Source organism: Telopea speciosissima, chromosome 8, assembly GCF_018873765.1.
Source record: "Telopea speciosissima isolate NSW1024214 ecotype Mountain lineage chromosome 8, Tspe_v1, whole genome shotgun sequence".
Taxonomy (NCBI): Eukaryota; Viridiplantae; Streptophyta; class Magnoliopsida; order Proteales; family Proteaceae; genus Telopea; species Telopea speciosissima.
Window position 1 is genome coordinate 13,082,584 of NC_057923.1, and position 23,693 is coordinate 13,106,276.

The 23,693-nt window shown below is 39.8% G+C and overlaps 2 protein-coding genes across 3 annotated transcripts; one reads left to right on the forward strand and one right to left on the reverse strand.

Moving 5' to 3' along the window:
* Positions 1-306: 306 nt before the first annotated feature.
* LOC122671733 (SUPPRESSOR OF ABI3-5) lies at positions 307-8,880 on the reverse strand. Of its 2 annotated transcripts, XM_043869127.1 has the most exons (10): positions 8,739-8,880; positions 6,888-6,993; positions 6,744-6,801; positions 4,052-4,109; positions 3,873-3,967; positions 3,685-3,777; positions 3,314-3,586; positions 2,695-2,918; positions 1,647-1,865; positions 311-478 (listed from the first exon to the last, which is right to left on the reverse strand). In XM_043869127.1, exons 1-10 carry the CDS (start codon positions 8,831-8,833, stop codon positions 368-370), a joined length of 1,332 nt encoding a protein of 443 aa, XP_043725062.1. In that variant the 5' UTR covers positions 8,834-8,880; the 3' UTR covers positions 311-367. The 2 variants fall into 2 exon arrangements, with proteins under 2 accessions (XP_043725063.1, XP_043725062.1); XM_043869128.1 differs by lacking the exon at positions 2,695-2,918 and having other exon boundaries at positions 307-478; positions 3,330-3,586.
* A 3,414-nt stretch (positions 8,881-12,294) lies between these two features.
* LOC122671513 (velvet complex subunit B) lies at positions 12,295-21,877 on the forward strand. The gene is made up of 3 exons (XM_043868772.1): positions 12,295-12,723; positions 19,194-19,472; positions 20,479-21,877. Exons 1-3 carry the CDS (start codon positions 12,469-12,471, stop codon positions 21,610-21,612), a joined length of 1,668 nt encoding a protein of 555 aa, XP_043724707.1. The 5' UTR covers positions 12,295-12,468; the 3' UTR covers positions 21,613-21,877.
* The last annotated feature ends 1,816 nt before the right edge of the window (positions 21,878-23,693 follow it).

Consider the following 23,693-nt stretch of genomic DNA (forward strand, 5'->3'; position numbering starts at 1 on the left):
AATACTTATTGAATCCACTGCAGTATGCATATAAGGGTTGTCATGGTCGCTTTATTCATGAACAGTGAAACAGCGTCAAGTTACAGGATGCTTTGTCTACTATGCTTGAGCTTAAAAAGATTTATCAAGTTTTATTTTCCGAAGCACCTTTTAGATGCCACCTGCAATTGTGCCATGGAGGATCATCTCAGGTGTTCTGGGATGAATTCTCTGTTCTTATCCAATATTTTACCATTCAGGATCACTACAGCCTTTGTTACGTTCAATACTGCGTCCTCAATTGCAACATTAATAATTAGGTGTAAAATGAATCAGTTAGAACTAAAATTAGTTTACAAATTGTGTCTGCAGAAACAGCCCACTTGTTTCAGTGATAGTTGAATCGATTGTTTTCCCATCCCAATCCAGAATAACCTTTGTTACCAACTGCATTCAACGGCTCTGTAAGACCCCTGTTGGTATTTCCAAGACCTTCACCCTGAATGTACATCACAGACGAGATATAATTTAGATAGGTTTCACAGATAAACTATTAGACAAAGATTTGAGTATATCAGTACAGTAGGTATACCAGAAAAAAGACACTTCCCAAATTTGGACATGGTCATAATCAAATAGGGAAGAATAAATAAATAGAGCCAAAAAAATTCACAAAAACTTGAATTTAGTTGAATTGGATGTGCTGTGTCTCAAAGTTTAGCCACATCGTGTCTCAGTTAATTGCATGCGCTTTCTAACGTTGTTACTTTTTACAAAATGAAAACCTTTATTAGAAAACTACCAAGATGTCATGAAAACATTAAAATGGTTCTTTCTTTGACAAATGGCACAACCAAACATGGCAACCTTGTGGATCCAGTTGACCAATGAGTCATACTTTTGGATAGGCAAACGAGATATCAGGTATGAAGCTAATGATATATAAGAATATAATGTTTTTTGTGCCATTAATGCTTCAATTGAAAGGCAAAAAACATCTTCTGATTCAAAGAAATGTGGTCCAGGTAGACATGTAAAGGGCATCAAGAATAAAACAAAAGGGGGGGGGGGAGCAGGGCAAATAAAATTGCATTAGGTAGTCTTAGAAGGGTGCTTGCTTCAAGGGAATCCATGTTGAAATTGTGGCTGCACAGAGCATTCCACATATTTGGGTGCCTTTGGGAAACAGCAACAGCATGCAGCCCATGTCATGCACAGATGCCATGGAGAAGCATTCACATTAGTAAGCCTCACTGTAAATGGCATGTATTCTCGTGAAAGGTCAACTGCATTCAAATGCTGTAACTATTAAGTTTTATTTGAATGGAAACCCATCAGTTGCAACAGAAGATTTTCTCTTGAAAAAACCTCTACATAACCCTGTAACTGGTTGGTTGCAAAGCAGCAAGTCAGTAATGACCATGTTTGTGGAAGAGTGGTGGAACCATGAAATATGAAGTGGGGTCATTCACTATCATACAGGGATCTAAGCAAGGGACACATGAGATAGATTATGAGTGCAAGAAGCTTGAATAATGTGCATTTCATTTGAAAAATGCAGAACAATCTCAATAAAGGAAGAACCTAGAGTAATCCAAGTCCAACATATGTCGTGCTTCACTTCTCTAACAAACTAATCCAAATGAGAGGCAAGTATAGATCTCTACCTCCTTCCAGCCCATGCTTTCTAAAATTCTTCTGGCATAACTACCAGCTCCAAATGAGTTGTTCAAGGCTTCAGCGGCAGCTTCTTCTGAAGAAACAGGAGGAGACGACTCCGTATCAAAATCACCAACTCCTGAATTCTTTTGGCCTGGACCAACTCCAAATCCGCCATGTAATGCTCTTCTCGCCGCAGCTCTATCCCTGTATTCAGGGATCTTACACTGCAACAAATACAGGAAATAAATTTCAAGAGAAAAAGGGGAAATCATTAGCGGTGCATGGATAGAAAATTTAGTCCTTCCAAAATCAGAAAAAACAACTTTGAAGGTGGCCTACAATCCACCTTCAAGAACATAATATCTGCATAATCCGCCCTCACAGGGGAAGATTGCACTGTTGTGAAGCATCTGCTAGTTTCAAACAGTCACATTATCTTGATGGTAAATTTAAAAAATTTACTCTGTAATTTACTAACAGTGCAGAAGGACCAGAGAAATTGGATGGTCTACACTCGGTCAACACAATCTCCTGGCTAAGAGCTAATATCCAGAGTTAGTAAGGGTTCCTATGGCTACCCACACAATTGTGAAATAATGTGACTGTCACATTGGTTAGCATTTAGTAGTTTTCAAACAAGTATTTATGGTACACTTTGTTACCACTTGGAGTCACGTAATCCTAAAATTCCAGAAACTAGATTCCTTAACATAATGAAATAGAGGTTGTCCCCATAAAGGATTGTAGAAGTATCAGGAAAGAACTTATGATCCATTGATTACATCACAAGGACTCATTGATCTATTAAGTTCATCAGGAGAGCATCTATGTATAACTTCTTTGAGGTTTCATATGGTTCTCGTCTTCTATTCACATTCCAAAGTTCATGACTTGAGACTTTGCTAAAAAAGAAAAGTGAATTTTTTTTCTCTTTTTTTTTTTGGGGAGGGGGGAAGAGCTTATGTTGTTCGCTGTTTCCAAGGAAATCTTGACAGATTGATCACGTAGAATATCTCAGTTCAAAACTTAAAAATCAAATATGCACAAGTGTACCTTCAATACTGAGAGTTCAACTGGTGATGCACATGAATCTTTGCCAATGGGAACTTCAACTGAGATTGCAGCTTCACAAGTTCCATCAATATTAGATAGGGAGATACTTTGGTTATCAACTAGTAACTCAGGGAAGCCCCAATCTTTCGTTGGGTTACAAGAATCATAAGTTGATAAAGAAGCTAAGTATCTCATGCTAGGGCTCCTCAACCTATATACTTCCCCTGAGATAAAGAGATTGAACAGAATACATTAGCTTCTAACTGAAAACACTAAAGGATGGAAATAGATGCTAGATAAACACAGAAGCAGGGTGTTGTTTTTTTTTTTGGGGGGGGGGGGTGTGGGGGAGAAAAAAAAGAAATGCCTGAATATATAGTCCGAAGAGCATAGATGGTAGAATGAATAGAGAAACACCAAGCTAAGGTCACCAATCCAGGTTAAAAACAATCAGTTTATGATTTATAGGTTCCACTTAGAAGGTTGTGTACATCACAACCAACAAATCGGCTCAACTCAAAACTCAACTAAACCTTGTCACAACTAAAACAGATTATAATAACTGAGCTATTTCAAAGAACAGAAGTTGGAGTTCTTGAGACTTGAATTAGCAGCAAACCTGATGCAACTCGTACCAGATCAAAATGTACTTCACATATTGCAGAAGTTTTCAGAATACCCCCACTAGAAGGCAAAGATGGATGAAGCTTCATGGACGGTTTCACCAGCCTACCAACCAGTCTTGCCACTTGATGTTTTTTCTTTCTTACAGTCTCCTTAACCATTGCCCAATCCCATAAATCTACAGCACGGAAAGGCAGTACATCCTCTTCCCTGGATGTTACAACTTGACCATATTGAGCCCGCCAGTTCTCTTCATCGCATGAAGCAACTGCATCATGGAAGAAACTTAAAATGTAAGGAGCTGACTTCTCTGCTTATGTGGTGTTGTGATAGCCATCAGCAGTAAAAATTATATTATTGGTTCACCTTCATCAGAAACTCTTTCATTTGACACATCTTGAAAGTCTTCATGGATCCATTCACCTTCTTCTATTTCATAAGTATCATTATCACCTGAACCTGAACATGAAAGACAAATCCAGACTTTATCCTTACCCAAGCAAGTGATTCTCCCACCAAATTGTGACCTGACTTTTAAGTTGGATTATACCAACCATCAGATTCCAAGGGTATTGCCGAATCATCTGTAGCATTGATTCTTGAGTTTGGATAACCCGTTAAATACAGATCAATTAGTGTCTCCTCTAACCTGAAAACAATAATCTTATGCACGTTAGCAAAGAAACATTCACAGGAATGAGGAATCTGATAACATAGGAATATAGTTGCACACCATTCTGAAGTTGAAGATGGATTCTCAGGTTCGCTGCTGTTAACACACTCCATTTGGCCTGGAAATGGAAAAGGCAAATTAACTGAAGTCAGATAACAGTTGTATGGAGAAATCTGGTTTAAAAGTGCTCCGGACACTGAGTATAGCCATGCTTTTATATGAAATTAATAAATCTAAACTCATTAAGTGGACCACTAGAAACACCATCAAAGTCATGGTCATGGTCATGATGCAGATGGGAGAGCAATGGGAGCCATATAGGACATCTTCAATTGCATAAAGTCCATCCAATTGAATGCGAATAAAATCCTTCCAATACATCATTATTTTCTATGCTATTCATTCCTTCTCTACCAAGAAACAATAAGGTATGCAGGCAGGATTTTTCTATAGGAGGCAGTCAGTTGTAGATTTAAGGCCATTTCCTAGTTCCACGTCATCTGAAGTTAAGAAACCAACTCAATCAGCTCACTCCACCAAATCTTCTGTTTTCTAACCCAGGACATGAAGAAAGACCCAATAAGATAACCACCATTCAGCTTTGCTTTAAGGAAGGCTTCACTTCATACAATAACGATTTTCTTGGTAGGAGATAGATTCAGGACTTGCGATTTCTTAAAACTTTTCCATAAAAATAGGAGTGGGATGAAATGATTTCCATATGGATGTTGAAGCTGAGGAGAAGTGGTGAGGAAAGACATGCATAGTCTAGGTCTTGTTTCAAGTATGACATCAAATAGAGCTGATTGGAGGGCAAGGATCGGTGTAGCCGACCCTAGTTAGTTTGGATAAGACTGAGTTGTAGTTTTAGTTGTTGTGTTTCTTTTCTTTTTCTTTTTATTATTAATATTTTGTCTTTGTAAGGATCCATGTAGCCGACCCCACTTAGTTGGGATAAGGCTGAGTTGTTGTTGTTGCTACTGCTGTTGTTGTTGTTGTTGTTGTCAAGGTTTAAAGTGTCGGTATCGGGTATCATATCGGAAGGGTGATTTTAAGAGACATATCGTATCGTATCGTATTGTATCGAACCGTATCGAGGATACGTATCGTACGTTACAATACGCATGGAAATGGTCAAGATACACATAAAAATACACTTTTGGACCAAAAAACAATATAAATAAGCAATATATAACATGTATAATGCATAAACACTAAAATGGAGAACCACGTATAACGAGACAAGAGACTTTCATCGATTTGAGTACATATACTTGTAAATGATCAAGTTTGATGCATCAACAAACTTAGTTTTATCTAAATCTATCGATTTATAGCAAAAAAATAGGATTTAAAACCATGATTTAAACACAAATATCAAGTTTTTTCTGAAATCTACCTTTTTCTGTGAAATCTCTAGCAATCTCTGGTCTCAAAAACAAGACCATAGTTTGATAGTCACATGGGCATTTAATGGCCGCACCAACGTGTATGTATCGAGCTGTATCGGTCTGTATCGAACCATATCGGCCAATACATATCGATACTCTCACAGAACCTTTAATGTACGTATCAGTCTGTATCATATCAGTCCATATCACCCGATACAATACAATACCAATCGAGACATACTATTTTCTAATATATATATATATATATATATATATATATATATATATATATATGTATCGGTCTGTATCATATCGGTTAATACTTTAAACCATGGTGGTTGTTATTTTTGAACCTTTGCCCAAGTGAGGTGAGTGGCACAAAGTGTACAAACAAGTGCGGGAAAGGGAAGGCAAGTTACTGCACCATGTACGGGGCACATGATTACGAGGCTGGTCACCTACAAAACAAATCTACATGACCATGATTTCTATGTAACAGCTTAATTGACAGCCCAAAGGGTTTCCACATGTCAACAACCATCCTCTAGTCATACCGGATGTTTCAAAACAGAAGCACAATCATGTGGCATAACAAGCCTCATTCTAGGTGTTAATTAAAAAAATGAAGACTTTGATGGCAAAAAGTTTATTGGGAGAAGTCTAAATCATGGTGGTCTGGAACGTGAAACTTCACATGTGGTCAAGCTGAATGGTCCTCTATTTATAAAAAGGTCCAGATTGGCCACATTATCCAACCACATGGCAGGATAAAACTTTGAAAAGCGGTAGAAATCAAATATTGAAAATTAGTGTCATTACATACAAGAGGGAAAATCCAATACATGGTGGGGCATGTTGAGTTGGACCACCAAATTTTCATGTGAAAACCCAACAGATCCCTATCTGTTCAACAGTTAGAATGGAAATATTGGTCCCCAATGTGGCCCACCCTAGCTGACCCATGTATAGAATATATTTACATCTTCCCCAATATATGCAAAAGAGCTGTCTAGATAGAGCATTTATTTGGCCAAGTAGAGGGAAGATCCAGAGAATCTGATAGTTGCATAACTAGATGACACACTTTGTCACTTCCAAAACTTCCCTTCTCAACGACACTGGCACTGTCCTGGTTTCCCTCTCTCCTGTGCATATTCAATAACCCAAGTGAACCGTGACACTACAAGTAGGCACTCCCTGTGACCCATCATATGATGGCTATAGTGGATGGCATTTGTTTTTTTTTTTGGTTGCAGAAAGATTCAATAACATGTTTTAACAAATCAGCAACAGAGAATTTGACTTACCAATAAAAATTTAAAATTTTAACTTCCAAATTTCAATACATGTATATGGCTTACCTTGAATATGTTCATCAGAAACCATCTCCCTACACTGGTCAGCTTTAGATTCTTCACCCTATAACAATGAATTAAGAACAGGAAGCATCAGCCAAATGGAATTTCCAAAGAATATAATTACAATTTTGTAATCCCAATTAATACCTTCCCATATTCCAACGGAAGATAATGCCCATCCTCAAATTTGTAGTACATGCCATCTCTACTGCTGTAGTACCAACCAGCATCCGGATCGTGATAAAATCCAGTACTGTAGCAGATTAAGCCAAAGTCGTGAGTAACAATATCCCTCCCAACACACACACACATACAGAAGAAGAAGTCAGAAATTTTCAGACATTTTATAGCTCTTTAAGGGACCTGCCCTCTAGAAATTGAGTTTCATAAACTGCTCTTATGGTTTACTAAAACTTCTAGCACCCTGTCTGATGAAAACTAAAAACCCAAGTCTGATTTGCTAGTAGGATCTTCCCAATCAACAGAGAATGAACCAGAAACTTCTTCAAAACTGAGAATAAAAGGAGAAATTTAATAACTAACAGAATAATGATAATATATATGTCTTAAAACTTTCCTAAGTAAAATCACAATTGGACTATGCTAGCCAACAGCCAATAAGAATCTTAATCGAACTCAAATTCTTAATGCTAAGACACTATTCCCGTATGCAAACATAATCTCTACATACCCAAATATGGACTTATAGATTAGGCTTGTTGCAATAAAACCAAATAAAAAATAAGAAGCCCAAACTATACAACTACCAAAAACTTAATTTCAACCCATTAGACTGCCACCAGCCTCTTGTTGGCCTCCCAAGCTTGCACTTCAGGCCTCCATACGATCATATTGATCCATCCCCTCCAATGCAACTCTAGAAGGAAAATGAGCAGCTCTAGATAGGTTTCTCTTAAAGGCCTATCAGAGAACAATGCTTGGCGAACAATATATGGAACTATCCAATATTTAAAATTGAAATGTTTTCATTAATTTGAAATGACCAATGCAGTGGATTCTACTCACAAAATCACTTGTGCATTTAACATGGAAGTAGAAGAAAATTTTTCAAGAGCACTTTTAAGTTGCAAGCAGTAGAAGACTACTGATTAGAATACTGCCACATTTTAGTTAACCATGGTGCAACTTGAAGATGGGACAAGAAGGATTAAAGCCTAATACAATATTAGTCGTATTCTATAATTTCTACATGCGCACAATGTGTGATAAACCACATGAGACTAAAGTTGTAATCTTATTTGGTGAGGCAAACAAGAGCCAAAAATTCTCACAAACTAGTCATCCATGCGAAATATGTTTTGAGCATTGAACACATGATTATCAGGAAAAGAAATATGCATTGAGCCCGAGTCAGGAAAATTTCATCTTATATCAAACCCCTCCAATCCCACCACCTAAAAAAAGGTCCAATGTTGAACAGCATAGTGCTTGTAATTTCAAATAATTATGATACTTCTTTAGCTGTCTCTGACCACCAAGACAAAGGAGACTAGCATTTAAACTTGACAAAGAAAATATGAGATTCTGACATTATGGATACTTCTTCGCATACTCTATAACTATAGAACTTCCAACTTAAATGGGAGAATTCAGTGTGTTGGTTTAGGGACAAGAACAATAACAGATTTCTTGACTCATCAGAAGGGCATTAGGAATTTAGGACCAGAGAGAGAGAGAGAGAAACATTAGTGCAGACGACAAGAGGAAATGGATAAAGGTAAAACCCTAAGAAAAGAGTTTCGGGAAGACGATGTTCTTTTAGCAGGAGATTCAAAGACCCTCCCAAGACAAACTTGTATTCGCTGATCTCTTGTTCGAATCCTAGAAGTTTGATGCTTAGACACATGCCATTTTAACATCAATAATCAAACTCTCGCTAAAATTGTTAGTTCAAAAAGGCGTTGTATCGCATGGAGGTTCGAATGATCGAAACCCTAATCTGCAAAAGTAAATTGTGGACATTTCAGAGTTGCTAACCTGGCATGGTAATACAGCTTAGATTCGTCATCCCATACAAAAGAGCACTCATCTCTCTGCAACTCTTGGAATTCGGCTTCTTGGGTTCCCGCCATTTCTTTCCATCTCTCTCTAATTAGCCAAGCTGGGGATTTTGATCTCTGAATAAATAATAGGGTTAATTCCAAATGCCCCCCTGAAAATGGCCAAACGTACGGTTGCCCCCTTGAACTTTCACTAATGCAATGTGCCTCCTCTTTCCAAACTAAGTACCAATATAGTCCCTCCCATTAGTCTGAGACGTTAGTCCCTCCCATTAGTCTGAGACGTTATCTCCTCTTTCCAAACTAAGTACCAATATAGTTCCTCCCTTAGTCTGAGACGTTATCTCTTCTTTCCAAACTAAGTACCAATATAGTCCCTCCCATTAGTCTGAAATGTTATCTCCTCTTTCCAAACTAAGTACCAATATAGTTCCTCCCGCATTAGTACGAGCGTTATCTCCTCTTTCCAAACTAAGTACCAATATAGTTTCTCCCGTTAGTCTGAGACGTTATGCGATAACAGATCTCAGTTTTTTAACATTGATGGACAATTCTGCCCCTTGATAGGGTAGAATGACCAATTTGACCTAAAAAATTTGGTTATACAAAATTATATTTTTTTTTAACTTTTATAAGAATAAGGAATCGGAGAGGGAATATTCCCTCTCCTTCTTCCCTAAATCGCAAAACAGAGACGGGTTAGGGTTAGGGTTAGGGTTTTCTTTAAAAGCCGTTGCCGCCTCTTGCGGTGGCCGAACCAGGAGGCGGCGGCCTCAGAATGACACGGCGAACGACGTCTGTCCTCCGGAGACCACGATGCCGGCCTCCCTTGGGTTTGGCTCCAGAGGCTTGGGTTGCTGCCGGGGTGGTTGTGGCCATTTGTTGTCCTACGTCAATTGTTTCTGTTGTTGCGGAACTTACAAAATGATCTGAGAAGATTACAGCGGCTGCGTTTAACTTGCTTTTGTAGCTTTTGCAGTTGCCTCGGGCTAGTGAAAGAAACCTCAACTGGTAGATGAGAGTGAGTGACTTTACATTTCTTGTTTTGTGGCCATGATCTTGAAACAGAAGCATCCATATGGAGTGAGCCATTTGTTGGATTATTGCAGGTAAACAGTGGTGCAGGATTAAGTCAATGGTTACGGTGCATCTATGTGGAGTGTCTGCATCATGTTGACCCATATCTTACATTTTCATTCTTCTTCTTTAGCTGATCCTCCCCGTCCCCCTCTCTCGGTGGGATCGAATGAGGAAGGAACATGACATTTTTTTTTCTTTCTAGAATAGTATTTCCAATCTTTTAATGATGGCAAATGAAGAATACTGCAAATCTTTGTGAGTGAATGGAGTTGATTGTTGAAATATTCTCTTGTTTGATTGTCTTTCCATTTTGTCTTGGTTAGGTTGACCTGCTATGGGGAAAATTCACCCTTGTGTGAAAACCACAATCGATTTTCAGTTGAAGTATACCTGTAGGTTTTTTGTTTTTTTTTTTAAATAAGGGCATTTTTGTCATTCCACCTTATCAAGGGCAAAATGGTCTAACCATATACATAAAATGTCAGACGTTAGAACATAACGTCTTTGTCTAATGGGAGTAGGGTTGCAACAGGGTTGGATTGGGCCAGAAGGGCTAAACAGCCTAAACTTGCACCCCTAAATGGGAGGGACTATATTGGTACTTAGTTTGAAAAGCTGGGGGCACGTTGCATTAATAAAAGTTTAGGGGGACAACCGTACGTTTGGCCATTTTTAGGGGGGCATTTGAAATTAATCCTAAATAACGCTTTCCGCTTCAATTGTAAACCGGGTTTTAAAACTCGGAATCCGCCAACACCCCCCCCCCCCAAAACGAGCCCAACTCTTTTTTTGTTTTTTTGAACTAGAGGTGTCCGGCCTTTGTCCGACTAATTTTCCCAAGGCTCGTGCACGACCCCGCAACATATACAAATCAGGAGATACGGGGGCATTCATGTTCACCAGGGAGTTTCCTCTCAGATGGATGGCCCCAAGGGGGGAGGCAGAGTCAAACGTAGGACATTTAGCTTCCTTAGGCATCGTCCCTTCCCAACTGCGTTGTCCCTTGGGGTTAGTCCAACTCAAGTTCACGTACAAGAATGGCTCAAAGCTGTTCTGATGGAATCCACTCCGGGACTTACATGGAGTGGATTCCATTTGAACAACTGTGAGTTGTTCTCGTACGTTTACGTGCGTGAGCATGAGCCCAACTCCTCCCTAAAACCCCTTGATTATTTTTGTAAGACCAAAACCCTAAAATTGGTCCTTAGATTAAAAAACACAAAAAAACAGAGAACTTCTAGGATTTTTTGGTATGATTCAACCATAAACGATGCAGACCTGAACCAATAATTCGTGCCAATGTGGTCTTTCTATTATCCATGGATATGGGCCTCTATGCTCATTAATTCTTAGATCTGCCACATGGTAGGTCATATGAGGCTCAAATTTGTGGACAAGTAGCAACCCAGGATCCCTATTTACATGTCTCATACCAATAGTGAGGGTGGGCCTTGGTGCAACAGTAATATTGTTTCATTGTGACCAAGTGTTTGCAGGTTTGAGTTTGAAAATAGTTCTCTGTGATAACAAGGGTAAGGTTACGTACATTATGATGAATTTAGCTCGTCTCCAGGGAGCCTAGCATGCCCAAGGTGCTGCCAGCCATTGGGTTGTGCCGCACACATCGCTAGGCGTGCGCCGAAATGTGTGCGACACAGGTCAGCCGCTGGATGCCCCCTGACAGCACCCTGAGTGCTGGGCTCCCTGGAGACGATCCTGATCCCATTATGAATCTCATCAAACCCCGTAATGATGGGAGCCTCGTGCACTGGATACACTCTTTTATACCAATAGTGTGGGTGCAATCAAATTCACCCCATCATTCTTTCACGTGATTAAAATAGTTATACTAGTTAAGGAAATTATTTTCTTGACGGTTTGAACTCATTGACTTTTGTGGTTTTTTTTTTCTTTCTTCTCGAGCTTGATAGATGTCTGAGCTGCCAGATGTCGACATCTCCACTTTGCATTGTCACACTGTTACATTGTTACACTGCACAATTTTTAGGGAATGGTAATATTAATGGATCTGGCTCTCCTCCAACTTTGAAGGGAGGTGGAGGGTCCAGTCTAGCAAAAACACCAAAAAACAGTGGGTTGATCATTTTATGGGGCCACTTGGGTTCTACCTGTGAAATGACCAAAACCACCCTTGCTTTGCTAGGGTTGGAGGACCCTCCAGCTCCGCCACGGCTGGAGGAGAGCCAGTTTGGATATTAGCCACTGCCACTTTTTTTTTGGGGTAAAGATATTAGTACTACCGCAACCTTAGGACAGACCCTTACAAGTGCCAATTTAAAAAATTTTCTGGTTCTTTTCCAGTGATTCGATATGCATCGTTATCTATACATGGCTTCGTCCAGATGATCTGATTCACGTGGGACCGCTATTATCTTTGGATCAAAAACGAATGATGACATCGTGTCATAAAAATGAGGAGGTTTTTCATTCCAAGGCTTGTGAGTTACGTTCCTGAGTCCTTAGCAATGAAGAAATTTAGAGTCGTTTTTCACGGCTCGATTTTTAGGTGAATCGGAAATCTTGCAACCTGATATGTTTGTTTGGATTTGTGTCGATTGTTAGAAACCTTGATTCCGTAAGAGTCGAGTTACGGGAATCGAAGCTCGATGAATTCTTCTCAGTTTATGGATAAGCAGATCATGGGTCTGTCAGGATCACAGAATAACGATTTCTTCGAGCTTTTGAATCCTCCGGAGGAACACAACGGTGGTGCTAAGAAAGAAGACGTCCTGCCCAGCTATGATTTCATGCCGATTCGCTCCGCCGGTGCTTCACAATCGATGAATCTGGAGGGCAGCAATGTTGCTGGAACTAGGGTTTGGAGTTCGGCTGATTCATGGACCAACGCATCAAATGTTAGAGTAAGATTTTTATATTCTAACATATTTTGATTTGTTAGGGCTTTCTGTTTGGTTACATGCGGGGTCATCGATGAACCCTGAGAATTTATTGCTGCAATTGAATGGCGAGTATAATCGTTTTGTTAATAATTAAGTAATTGTTGGCGTCAGGCTGCATTTTTTTAAAAGTTATTGAGATTATAGGTAATGCGCTTGAGGTATTGTTGGTTTTGGGTAGTTATTATAGGCATGGTTTAATGGAGGTGTCATCACATTATAAGTGTTGACGACTTGATGTGTATAAGTGTAGTCATTGAGAGTATTTTAAGAGGATTTTATTTGTTCTTCCGAGGATTCTTGTAAAATTAATTTGTTGCTCGTGGTGGTAGATGTTTTGAAATTACATGATATTCTGTATTCATAATGAACTACATGACTGGTTTCTAGTCACTGCTGCCTTCTTTAGACTTAAAAGAGAACCATGGCTCACTGGAATTATTTTCTGGGTAAATAATATTAGAAAATTCAAATAGTTGTAGCACAATTGTGTGTGGTAGGTCCACATACACGTAATTGGCGAGTAAGATTTGAAGCTGGTTGGTGAATTTTGTTGCATACTCCTCCAGAATTGATTCTTACACTGTCGGTATTGTTTGTGCATGATATGATGAATGATCAAAGTTGTCTAAAGAAAACGAAAAGGACTCTGTTATCTTCAAAACGTGGGTGCAGTTCCCAGGCATTTTGTGTCTAGTTGGTTGAAAAGAATGGAGAGGAATATTATAATTCATAAATCTAAAAACAACCAGGACAAGGTTACAAATAGAGTTGTTTGGCTACTTATCATCATACCTTGTATTTGCATGGCATTATGACATTCCTGTCGATCTTTGACACTTTCTGTATATTGCATCCTATATTGTAGAAGAAGTGTATCGTGGATCTCATGCTATTTGAACACACTCTCTCTCTCTCTCTAAATGTGTATGCAGTCTATATCTTTTCATCATGGTCTTCCTGTGATTTTCTCCCTTAAAGTAAAAAAACTAGACTAACCTACTTAGCTGAACTTCTGAAACAACAAATTTAGTGGTGTAACAGCGATTGATATTGGTTTGTGTTCATCACCATAACAATGTATTAGAAGGTACTTAGACTCTAACAGACTTGAGTGCCAGTTGATATAGGTAGATTGTATTTGGTCCCATTATTTTGCTAGGTACCTGATATCCAATGAATGTGTAATAATTTACAGCTTGTGTCCTCCATGTTAGGGGTATCTTCTAAACTGGATACTCCATGTTGTGAAAACCCCACTTTGGGTCCCTCCAATCAGTGGGACGTTAGGACAGAGTATAAGTAATAAGGTGACATAATATTCTTGAGAAAGACAATTGTGGCGATCACAAACCCATTCCTTTTTAAATAGACCAGTGGAGCCCTCGCACAAGTCAGAACCTGTTAATGCGATTTCAGAGATGTCCATGCAAGTTCTGACCTTATTAATACAATTCCAGAGCGGTTCAAGCAAATTCAGATCATGGATCATGCAAATGGAATGGCAGAGTTGAGTGAGTCTCAACAGACCTTCTTAATACAAGTGTGAAGCTATTCAAGCAATTTCAGAACATTCAAAAGAAATTATGAAGACCAAATGAACCTGAGAAATTTGATCAAATTCTTCACTTGGTTTATACAATTCTGAAGCTGTTCAAGAAATTTCAGAACTTTAAAATGGGATTCCAGTGACTAAATGGACCTGAGATATTTGACCAATTGTCAACAGGCATTGTTAATATGTTCAGGAAATTTCAGAATATTCAAATGGAAATCCAGAGAGCAATTGAACCTGAGAAAGTTGACCAATTCTGAAAAGAGGTGTGATACCAAATGAATCTGAGAAATTTTCCTTACGTATTTCAGTCCTTTTCATGCCATAATGAGCCTGTCCATGCAAGTTCAGACCAGTTTCAGACAACTTTATGGAAGTAATAGTTTATGCAAATCATAATATGTGACCTGTTCCATGCATTTTCAGACCTGGAAAGCCTGAACCTAAGATCCAGGAATTGGATACAAAGGGTTTGGGAATTTCTTTCATTAAACATGCTAAACAACACATATGAAGCTTAATCGATGTTTTATGACTCCAAATATAAGGGAGAAAGAACAGTAGTGGTTGTTTTCAGACAAATATGACGGAAAGAAACCTACTTCTGCCGATGTGAATGGTGTCCCCATTCACCCATTTGATGCTGGTGGTCTCTGTGCAAGCTTGAGCTTCCCATAGCCGCCAACGTGAGAGCTTCTCCTTCAACCTCCGTCGCCACTGATGTCTTGCAGTCATAGCAGCGTTGTGTCGAGCAAATGGGTGGAGGAAGGCAAGTTTGGGATTCACAATAGGGTGATATAAGATGCTCTATTTAGTCATTTTACTTTGGCTATTCCTGCCCAAGCTATGTTGTCTGAGTAGAGAGACCTAAATCACGGTATTTGCAATATGGAGGACCCAAAGTGTAAATTACCCATCTGTATTTGAATGCTTTTGATATCCTAATATTGAAAAGAATATTGGATATCTAGTTAAAACATTAAAAAATCAGACAATACACATTCTTGCCTTTTCCATTCGTGTTTATTTTCCTTAAGACCGACTTCTTTATACTAATGATTAAAAACAATTTCTGGTGGAGCCTTACAAATTTTGTAATAACAAATAAAGGATACCCCTTGAGTTATATTTATAGTTTCAACGTATGGATTCTGTGAGGGTATATATGTCATATTGATTGGATTGCTTATTAATTGGATTGAGTATATGCTCTGTTTGACCAATTAATATTCAGATTTTGAATAGATGGGCATGATATCAATCGAATTGAATATAGGTGTATCCTTCGACGTAATATTTGAATTGGATGCAGACCAAATCCCAATAAAAATATGGTTGACAAGCCCCAAGACCTAGTTTAAGAAATTTCAATATCATTTAATATATTTGTTATTACAATGTGACATGTAGTTGCGCTGGCCAAAAAATTTTTATGCACTACTAGTTATGTTAAAGTAGTTGGACAATGATATAATAGAGCTAACATGGACAATTGACCATTACGTGCATATGCAATAATGTGTTAATTGGGCTAATACACGTTTTGACTTTTGTATATCATATATGTTGTGAATTAGAAGTAGAGGTAGTTTTGGGAAAGGTTTAACCACCCGGTTTTCTAGACAAACTGGCCAGGCTACCAGCAGAACCAATGCCGAAGTGATAGGTAAAGTTTGCAAGGTTGGGTTTAGGCTGTTATGGTGTTTGGAATAAAGGCTTTAGCTGCTGTTCTTAGTGGGAACAAAAATAAGAATGGTAAAAGCAACCTCTGCTTTGGTAGTTAGCCTAAGCCCTTACTTTTCACACACACCCCCAAATATAGAGTCGGGAGGAGAGGGGAATAAGTAGGAATTACTGGTGTGAGACAGCATTAAAGTATTGCACAGGCTGTTTGCCACTAGGCCTAAACATTAGTTTCCATTTTATTTGGAGAGAAATAACTGCACACATACATACAAAAAAATAAAAAGGTGGATAACTAGATGGGCTGTAATTCACCTATGATCTAGCACAAGAACTCAAGGGCAAGAACCGCAAGAGCAGCAGAGAACAAAAAAAAAAAAAAAAAAAAAAAAGAGACGAGCAGCAGCAGAGAAAAAAAATGGCATTTCAATCACTAAATCAAACTTATTACACCATTTACCCTCTTTGGCTGTAGCCTTTGCATTATTTTGACTATAATGTTTTGATACTTAGTAAATCCACATTCACTAATTAGTTTTGTAGCAGAATAGAACCCTAAACAACAGAACCAAGAGAATGGAGAAGAGAAGAGATGGAGGAGAGAAAGGGGGACTGTTTAGAAATAATAGATTGAACTAGCAGTCCTCCCCCCCCCCCTCCCCAAGGCTTTTATTTATATAGATTCAGCAAAGAAGCAAAGATTCTTAATCTTACTAGGAATCACCAAAATAGAAACATAATTACAACTTACAATAGGAAACCGAACTAGGACTAGGACTAGACTAATCATAGACTAACTAGGACTTAAATTAATTACAAATATAAAGGGAGACACAGAGAAGGTAAGTATCTCGATTAGAATAAGGAATATGGTAATCCAGACATCCTACAACCCTAGTGCTTGATATACACTTTAAAAAGCTTATTACATCAGACTTGCTAAAAGAAAAGGGAAGAAACTGAATTTAGAAAGTATCAAACCCAATTAATATGCAGAAACTCTAAAATGAAATCATTATCCAATTAAAATATGATGCCCAAAACTAGAAATTCCCCAATAACTGGTTATCATGGCCTTTAATTTGCTGTACTTTCACAAAACGTATTGGAATTGCAGGACCTTTATCTTTATTGGAAAAGTGACTGGATACACTTTGAAATCATGTTAAATGAACAAACATATGACCTTTCACCAAACTTCTTGTGTTCATTGGAAATCTAAGACACAATTTCCGGTGGTCCTAAAATTGAGGCCTTTGGATTTTTTATTCTTTGTTTAAAACACTAAAAGTTAAAATGTTAAATGGGGGGGGGGAGTGTAGTTATAAACAAATTGATCTATGAAATCAGTTTCTGTAGCAGTGAAAATAGAGCATAATACAACAAGTCAACCATTGTTGTCACAGCGTCTAGACGACCCAAGGCGTTGGAGAGGGTCCAAAATCAAGGCAACACCAACAAGGCATCCAAGGCTCCCAAATTGACCATGGGGCCTGGACGCCTTGACAACTATGAAGTCAACAATGACAACCCATTCATAATACAGAACACAGATATTGGAACCCTCTTCTTACACTTTCAATAGAAAATATAGAAAAAGCAAACGAGAGAAAGGAATAAAACAGAAGTAAAAGAAGAAACATTTGTGCAATTAAAAAAATAAGGTCAAACACCGCTTAATAGTCGGGTCTGGTCCACTCGACAGTTCGAGGTGACCTAGATGTTTGTAGGTGGCTGCTTGGCACCATCTGGCTAGTAGACCAGGCAGGTGGTGTATGCCCTAACCTGCAATGATTTGGTACCCTAGAAATGATAAAACTAAGTTGCCTAATCCTCTAGTAGGTAGGGGGCCATTGGTTGATCAAAGTTAGAGCTGATCCAGTTATAATTCCCTCTATCCTAATTAATTTGTTCCAGATTCAAGTCTGAAGTTGGCTGGGATCCTGGTAGAGTTTTGAGAGGTTTGCCTGTTGACAACCTTTCTCTTGGAATGGCTTGTGGTTCAGTTATGATAAGGCAAAAAATGCTGCCTGATTATTGCAAGAAGTCATATATGAGGAATCTTAATATGGTCATTCCCTCTATATCTAATATTAGATGGTAGCAAGATGTTTATCTTTAGCATATATTAATCTCCCACCTGTTTGTCAAGGTTTGTGTATGGATGTGTGCAATTATGTGTAAAATGCCTTTAGTCTTGGAACTGGAACTTGTACATTTGGGAGTCTAATGTCGTTGTTTCCATCTGATGAATATCCTTGTATAGTAAATTGATTGTCTTTTATAGATCTTGTTTGTGGTTTGTTGGCAACTCATAATTTTGGTGCATGTATTTGATTGATATGGGTTATGAGTTTGAATGACTTGGCTTTATTGCTGAGCTCTTGTGGTCAATATTTTGAAAAGCAATCTTGACACAATTTGGGAACAATTGGGGAGGATATGAATATGTTCATTCCTGGAAATTAGCATTGGGCCCGGTACCCATTTGCATGAATATGGATGTTTCGACTTTGGCATGTAGTATGAAGTTCCATGTTTTTTTTTCTGCTTGCTGATGATAAGGTTTTGATTCTAAATGCTTATTTGGAATTATGGATGGATACTTCCAAGTTCCAAATCACAAAGTTTTAACATAGTCTAAATGAAAATGCAGAATATATAGTGCAAATTTTAATAAATAACAAACTGGTGCTTAAGATTGTTGACTGATATCTAGAACAGCCATTTTCGTTGTCTTGTTCCATCCATTGAGGAGGGAAAGATTGAAAATGATGATGCCTATATAATTAGAAGTTTAGAACTGGGTGAATGGATTTTGAAGGTGCTTCTGAAGTGTTGTGTGATTTGTGTATTCCATTAGAAATAAATGGTAGATTTTTAGCTTGAGTGGGTTGTTGTAGCCATATGCAACAAACGCAAATTGATATTGGGTAAGGGGAAGGTTAACTAAACATTGGATGTTGACACTTCCTTAAGTATGTGAAAATTCTTTTAGTGTGTACTACTCATTACGATGCTGTTTTGTTAAAGATTCCTTGCTGGGTTATATATTGACAACTGTGCAACATCTGCTGAATTGTTAGTTCCAATGTGGTTTGAGAAGTATTTATGTTCTTCTTTTTCTTCTTCTCTTAGTCTATTGCAGTTGTCAAGTTTTATGAATCTCTTGTTTGTTCTTACATTGTCTATGCAGAATTATGTTTCTTCAGACCCTAATGAATCTGCTAAAGTTTCCCTGGAGACAGATCGGAGTGCGTATGATGCAGCAACGGTTTCTGAGATTGATCGAACAATGAAAAAGCATGCCGATAATTTGCTGCAGGTGTTGGAAGGAGTTAGTGCAAGATTATCACAGCTGGAGAGCAGAACTCGTCACCTTGAGAATTCTGTTGATGATTTGAAAGTATCGGTAGGAAATAACCATGGTAGCACCGATGGAAAATTGAGGCAGCTGGAGAATATTCTAAGAGAGGTATCTTTCCCTGTCCCTGATGCTCTTAACCACTCTCACATTGTTCTCCATTCTTGCTTTTTAATTAGCGAGACCATAGCAACATTGTGCATCCTAAATCACATGATTTTAAACTACTATGTTGAATCGAAACCTGGAAAGGAGGTGAAAGAAGTAAAAAATTTTGAACATGACAGTTACAGAATAGTTCTTAAGGGCTGATACTATGGTGAATATGGGCAACAACTTTTTCTGGGTGAACAGTTTATTTGTTGAATGGTGATTTATAATCCAAGTCTGTGTTCATCAAACTCACAGTCATTTCCAATTAACCAAGCTAGCATCTCATATACATTCTGTTTGTGCAATTGATATCTGGGAGTTTGTGTGGAATTTTTAGCTTGCATCGAACTAAGGTCCACTTAACATGTGGTTGGTTTAGTTTTGGCTTCATATATCTTTTTCTGTAGCCTAGGTAGTTGTAATAAATTTAGACAACTCTGCAAAATTTTTTGTTAATTCAACCTCAAAGTGTTGCATGTTGTCGAGGTAGCTGACTGCCTGATGTTATTGAATGGATTGATAGTCTAGGAGATGATTGAGAGGGTTGGATGCTTGATGTGGTTTCATTTTCAGCCTGTGTTATCTGTTGGAATTAGGTGTTCTTAGATGTGTAATTTAATTGGGTATATGGGTGACAATGAAGCTGCATGAATGGGCTAGCCTTAACAAGCTTTGGTTGCAGCTAATTCTCCTTGGCCCCTTCGCTAAGGTTTATATTTAACTGAACCCTTCCCCCCCTGAATGTCAGGTTAAGGCTTGTTATTTGAGGCTGGGATGAATATATTATAAAAACTTTGTGAAAGTACTTGTATTGGATGTTTCTTTTGTTCATTCCCTAATTAGGAGGCTTTCTTATTGGTTTGTGAGAACAGTTAAACTGAAATTTGCATTTTGGCCTCTTATATGCATTGGTTCCTCGATCATTCTTTGATACGTAGTATTGTATATCATCAATCCGCTGCAGGTACAAACTAGTGTACAAGTGGTAAGGGATAAGCAAGAAATAGCTGAGGCCCAGCTGCAGCTAATGAAGCTGCAAGTATCTAGGGCAGAGCAGCAACCTGAAAACCAGAATGCTACTGTCCACACAGATCCTGTGCAGCAAGCAGCTTCTGCTCCTCAACAGTCTCACCAGCCACTCCCACCAGTTGCTGCTCTCCAACAACCAACTCAACCATTTCCTGCTCTCCCTCCTCCTAATGCTCCACCACCTCCACCTCCTAGCCATCAGACTCCTCCAGCTCAGCTTCCTACTCAACTGCCCCAGAACCAGAACCCCTCCAACCAACCGCAAGAACTCTACTACCCACACCCTGGTCAGACAACACTTGAGGCCATACATCAGCAATATCAATTACCTCCAACTCAACAGTCCCAACCCCCACCTCAAGCACCACCTCAACACTATCAGCCAACTCCTCAGCTTCCACAATACTCTCAGCCACCTCAGCCTCCTCCACAGCTCCCACCTATGGGCCCTGTCCATCCTCCACAACTCCAACCTCCTTTAAGCCACCATACTGAAGAAGCCTCCTACATGCCATCTCAGAGTTACCCTCCAAGCATCCGCCAATCACCATCAATGACTCAGCCACCTACTGGGGCTCCTCCACCCCAACAATTTTATGGTCCTCCTGCCAATGCTTATGAACCTCCTTCGAGCAAACCCAGTTCAGGGTTTCCCCCAGGATATGGCCAAACTTCTGTGCCTAACTATGATGATTCCTACTCTTACAGTGGGTCACCTTCTCACTATGGAAGCTCAATGCTGAAACCAACTCAACATTCTTCTTCTTTTTCAGCCCCAAGTGGTGGAAGCAATTACCCATGTCTACCAACTGCTCAGATATTACCGCATGCATTGCCAACTGCCACCAGTGATGGTGGTAACTCAAGTTCTGGCAGTACTGGTAACAGAGTCCCAATTGATGACGTGATTGAGAAGGTGTCAATGATGGGATTCTCAAGGGACCAGGTGAGGGCAACAGTGAGGAAATTGACGGAGAATGGACAGTCAGTCGACCTGAATGTGGTGCTGGATAAGCTGATGAATGGTGGGGGTGAAGTACAGCCCCAGAAAGGTTGGTTCGGCAGGTGACAATGTGACATGGTATGTTAGTGACGTTCTTGACCTGTTTTGTATAAAGTGAACTACTATTTCTTTGTTATGGACTCTATTTGGTTGAAGGTGTTTCACTGGACCTGCTACGTTTGTTGATTGTTTGTCGTTGCTTATACATAATAATTGCAGAAATTGTTAATGGTCTTTGGGATCTGATATTGTGCTCACTGTTCAGCACTGAGTATTGTAACTTTCTGTACATCTTCCAATGGGCGTATATAAACCAGTTTTTTGTGATTTATTCTGGATTACCTCGTCCCATGGGCGTACCTGCAGATACATAATCCAGTTGTTCAGGGATTCAAAACACCGAACCGGGATCTGAATCAGTCCAGGTAGGACCCACCACCAGTTCTGCCAGGATTGTGCTGGCCATTTATTTCACTAAGCCGCCTGGTCTGACCACTGACATTAACTGCCCAGTGCGAACCAAGAATGACCGATGGACCTGATTCACATAGGTCGGTTCGACTAAACCAATCGTGCGATAATAAAAAATGTACATATGTCCAACCGCCTTGGGTATATTATATTAATGGGAAAAGGTCCTCCGAGCCGCTACAGAAGGGTATGCTACTGTTGCGTGTGAAAACCCCCGGTGCTTGGTTCGCCCGTGTATGAACCTGCAAAAACCAAGCAATGAGCGCAAGAGGGTCGGTGTGGCTCGGCCTAGGACTCTCCGATGCTCAAGTCAGGTCTCCAACGCGACAGCGTAACTGCGTAGTAGAAAGCAAGATGCGGAATAGTGCTCCATACCTCGGTATTTATAGGGTAAGGAGGAGATGAGATGGTTTGGAAGAGTCCTAGTATGGTAGGAGTCCTTCTTTCGGAAGGTTCTCTCGCGTAGAGCGGAGTGGAGAGTTATTTTGGGGTCGGACTCTTATTAAGGTAAGAGTCCATGTGTGGTGCGATTCCGTGTCGCGCCGGGATCGTGGCTCGGTCCTTATCCCGTGATTCTCGGGATGTGCCGACGTGGTCGGAGATCCCCGGTGGGGGCTATGAGAGCTTCAATGGAGGAGGAATCGGCCTACGAGGTCGGCCCATGGGGTCGGCAATGGAGGTCGAGCTCGGGAGGTTGGTCTCGGCCATGAGCTCGGCTAGGTGTCTATGGCTGACCGTATAATCTCGGCCTCACCACCGGCTAGCTTGCTCAAAACAGGCTTTGTCGGGTGACTTATTGGATATGGGGTCGGCCCAATTTCTGCTTCGGCCCAACTCGATTCTCGGGACGAGGTCGGGTCGGCCACGTGGTAGCCTCGATAGGTGGGGTGTTTTATGCCTCATCACAGCCCCCCACTCATCGGTGTCGGCTCGGCGTTGATGAGTGAAGTTTCTGGCGCTTTTCCGAAGATTATTGCGGTTGGGCGAGATTATTTATTGTCGCGGATTTGGACGTTGCACGATCCGACGGTTGGGTGTCCGTGCCACGCGCAGCAGAGTCATTATGGCGGGCTCGGGAATTCAAACGTCCTTTGATGCGGGGCCGTTGGATCATGTTGATCTCCGGTCGGCCGTTGGATCAAGAAACCCAAGGATTATAAATAGGCGACTCCTAACTATTCATTCTTCACCGCTCTAACTTATTGACTTCTCGGCAAGTTTGGAACCGTCAACTCGGTAGATCTCGTCGCTTGCTTGCTCGTGATCGACTCGGCCGAAGCTATGCTAGCACTTCAGTATCGAGTTCAGCTACCCACATGGAGACAGACGGTGGAGACAGATCTGAACCTTCCATGGGGTGTGGGATCCATCTCCCATCGAGTCTCTCGTCTATCTCTTTTCTTTACCTGAAATGAGTTGCTGTCCTTAAATATATGATACAGATTTAACACATCTCATTGGTGCATTTCTCTATGCCAATTGTTCAAACAACCCTCTACCTATTTAGATTGATGGTGTGGTTATACTAAGTCATTGGTCACTGATTAACACGCTCCATATACAAAATTTACACAAAACTCCACAAAGCACCTTGTTACGAATTTAGTGGTGTCAACTAGCTGGTTTTGGTTGGGCCTAATTAGTTATGTGTATCTTCAAGCACGAGACTGCTGAGG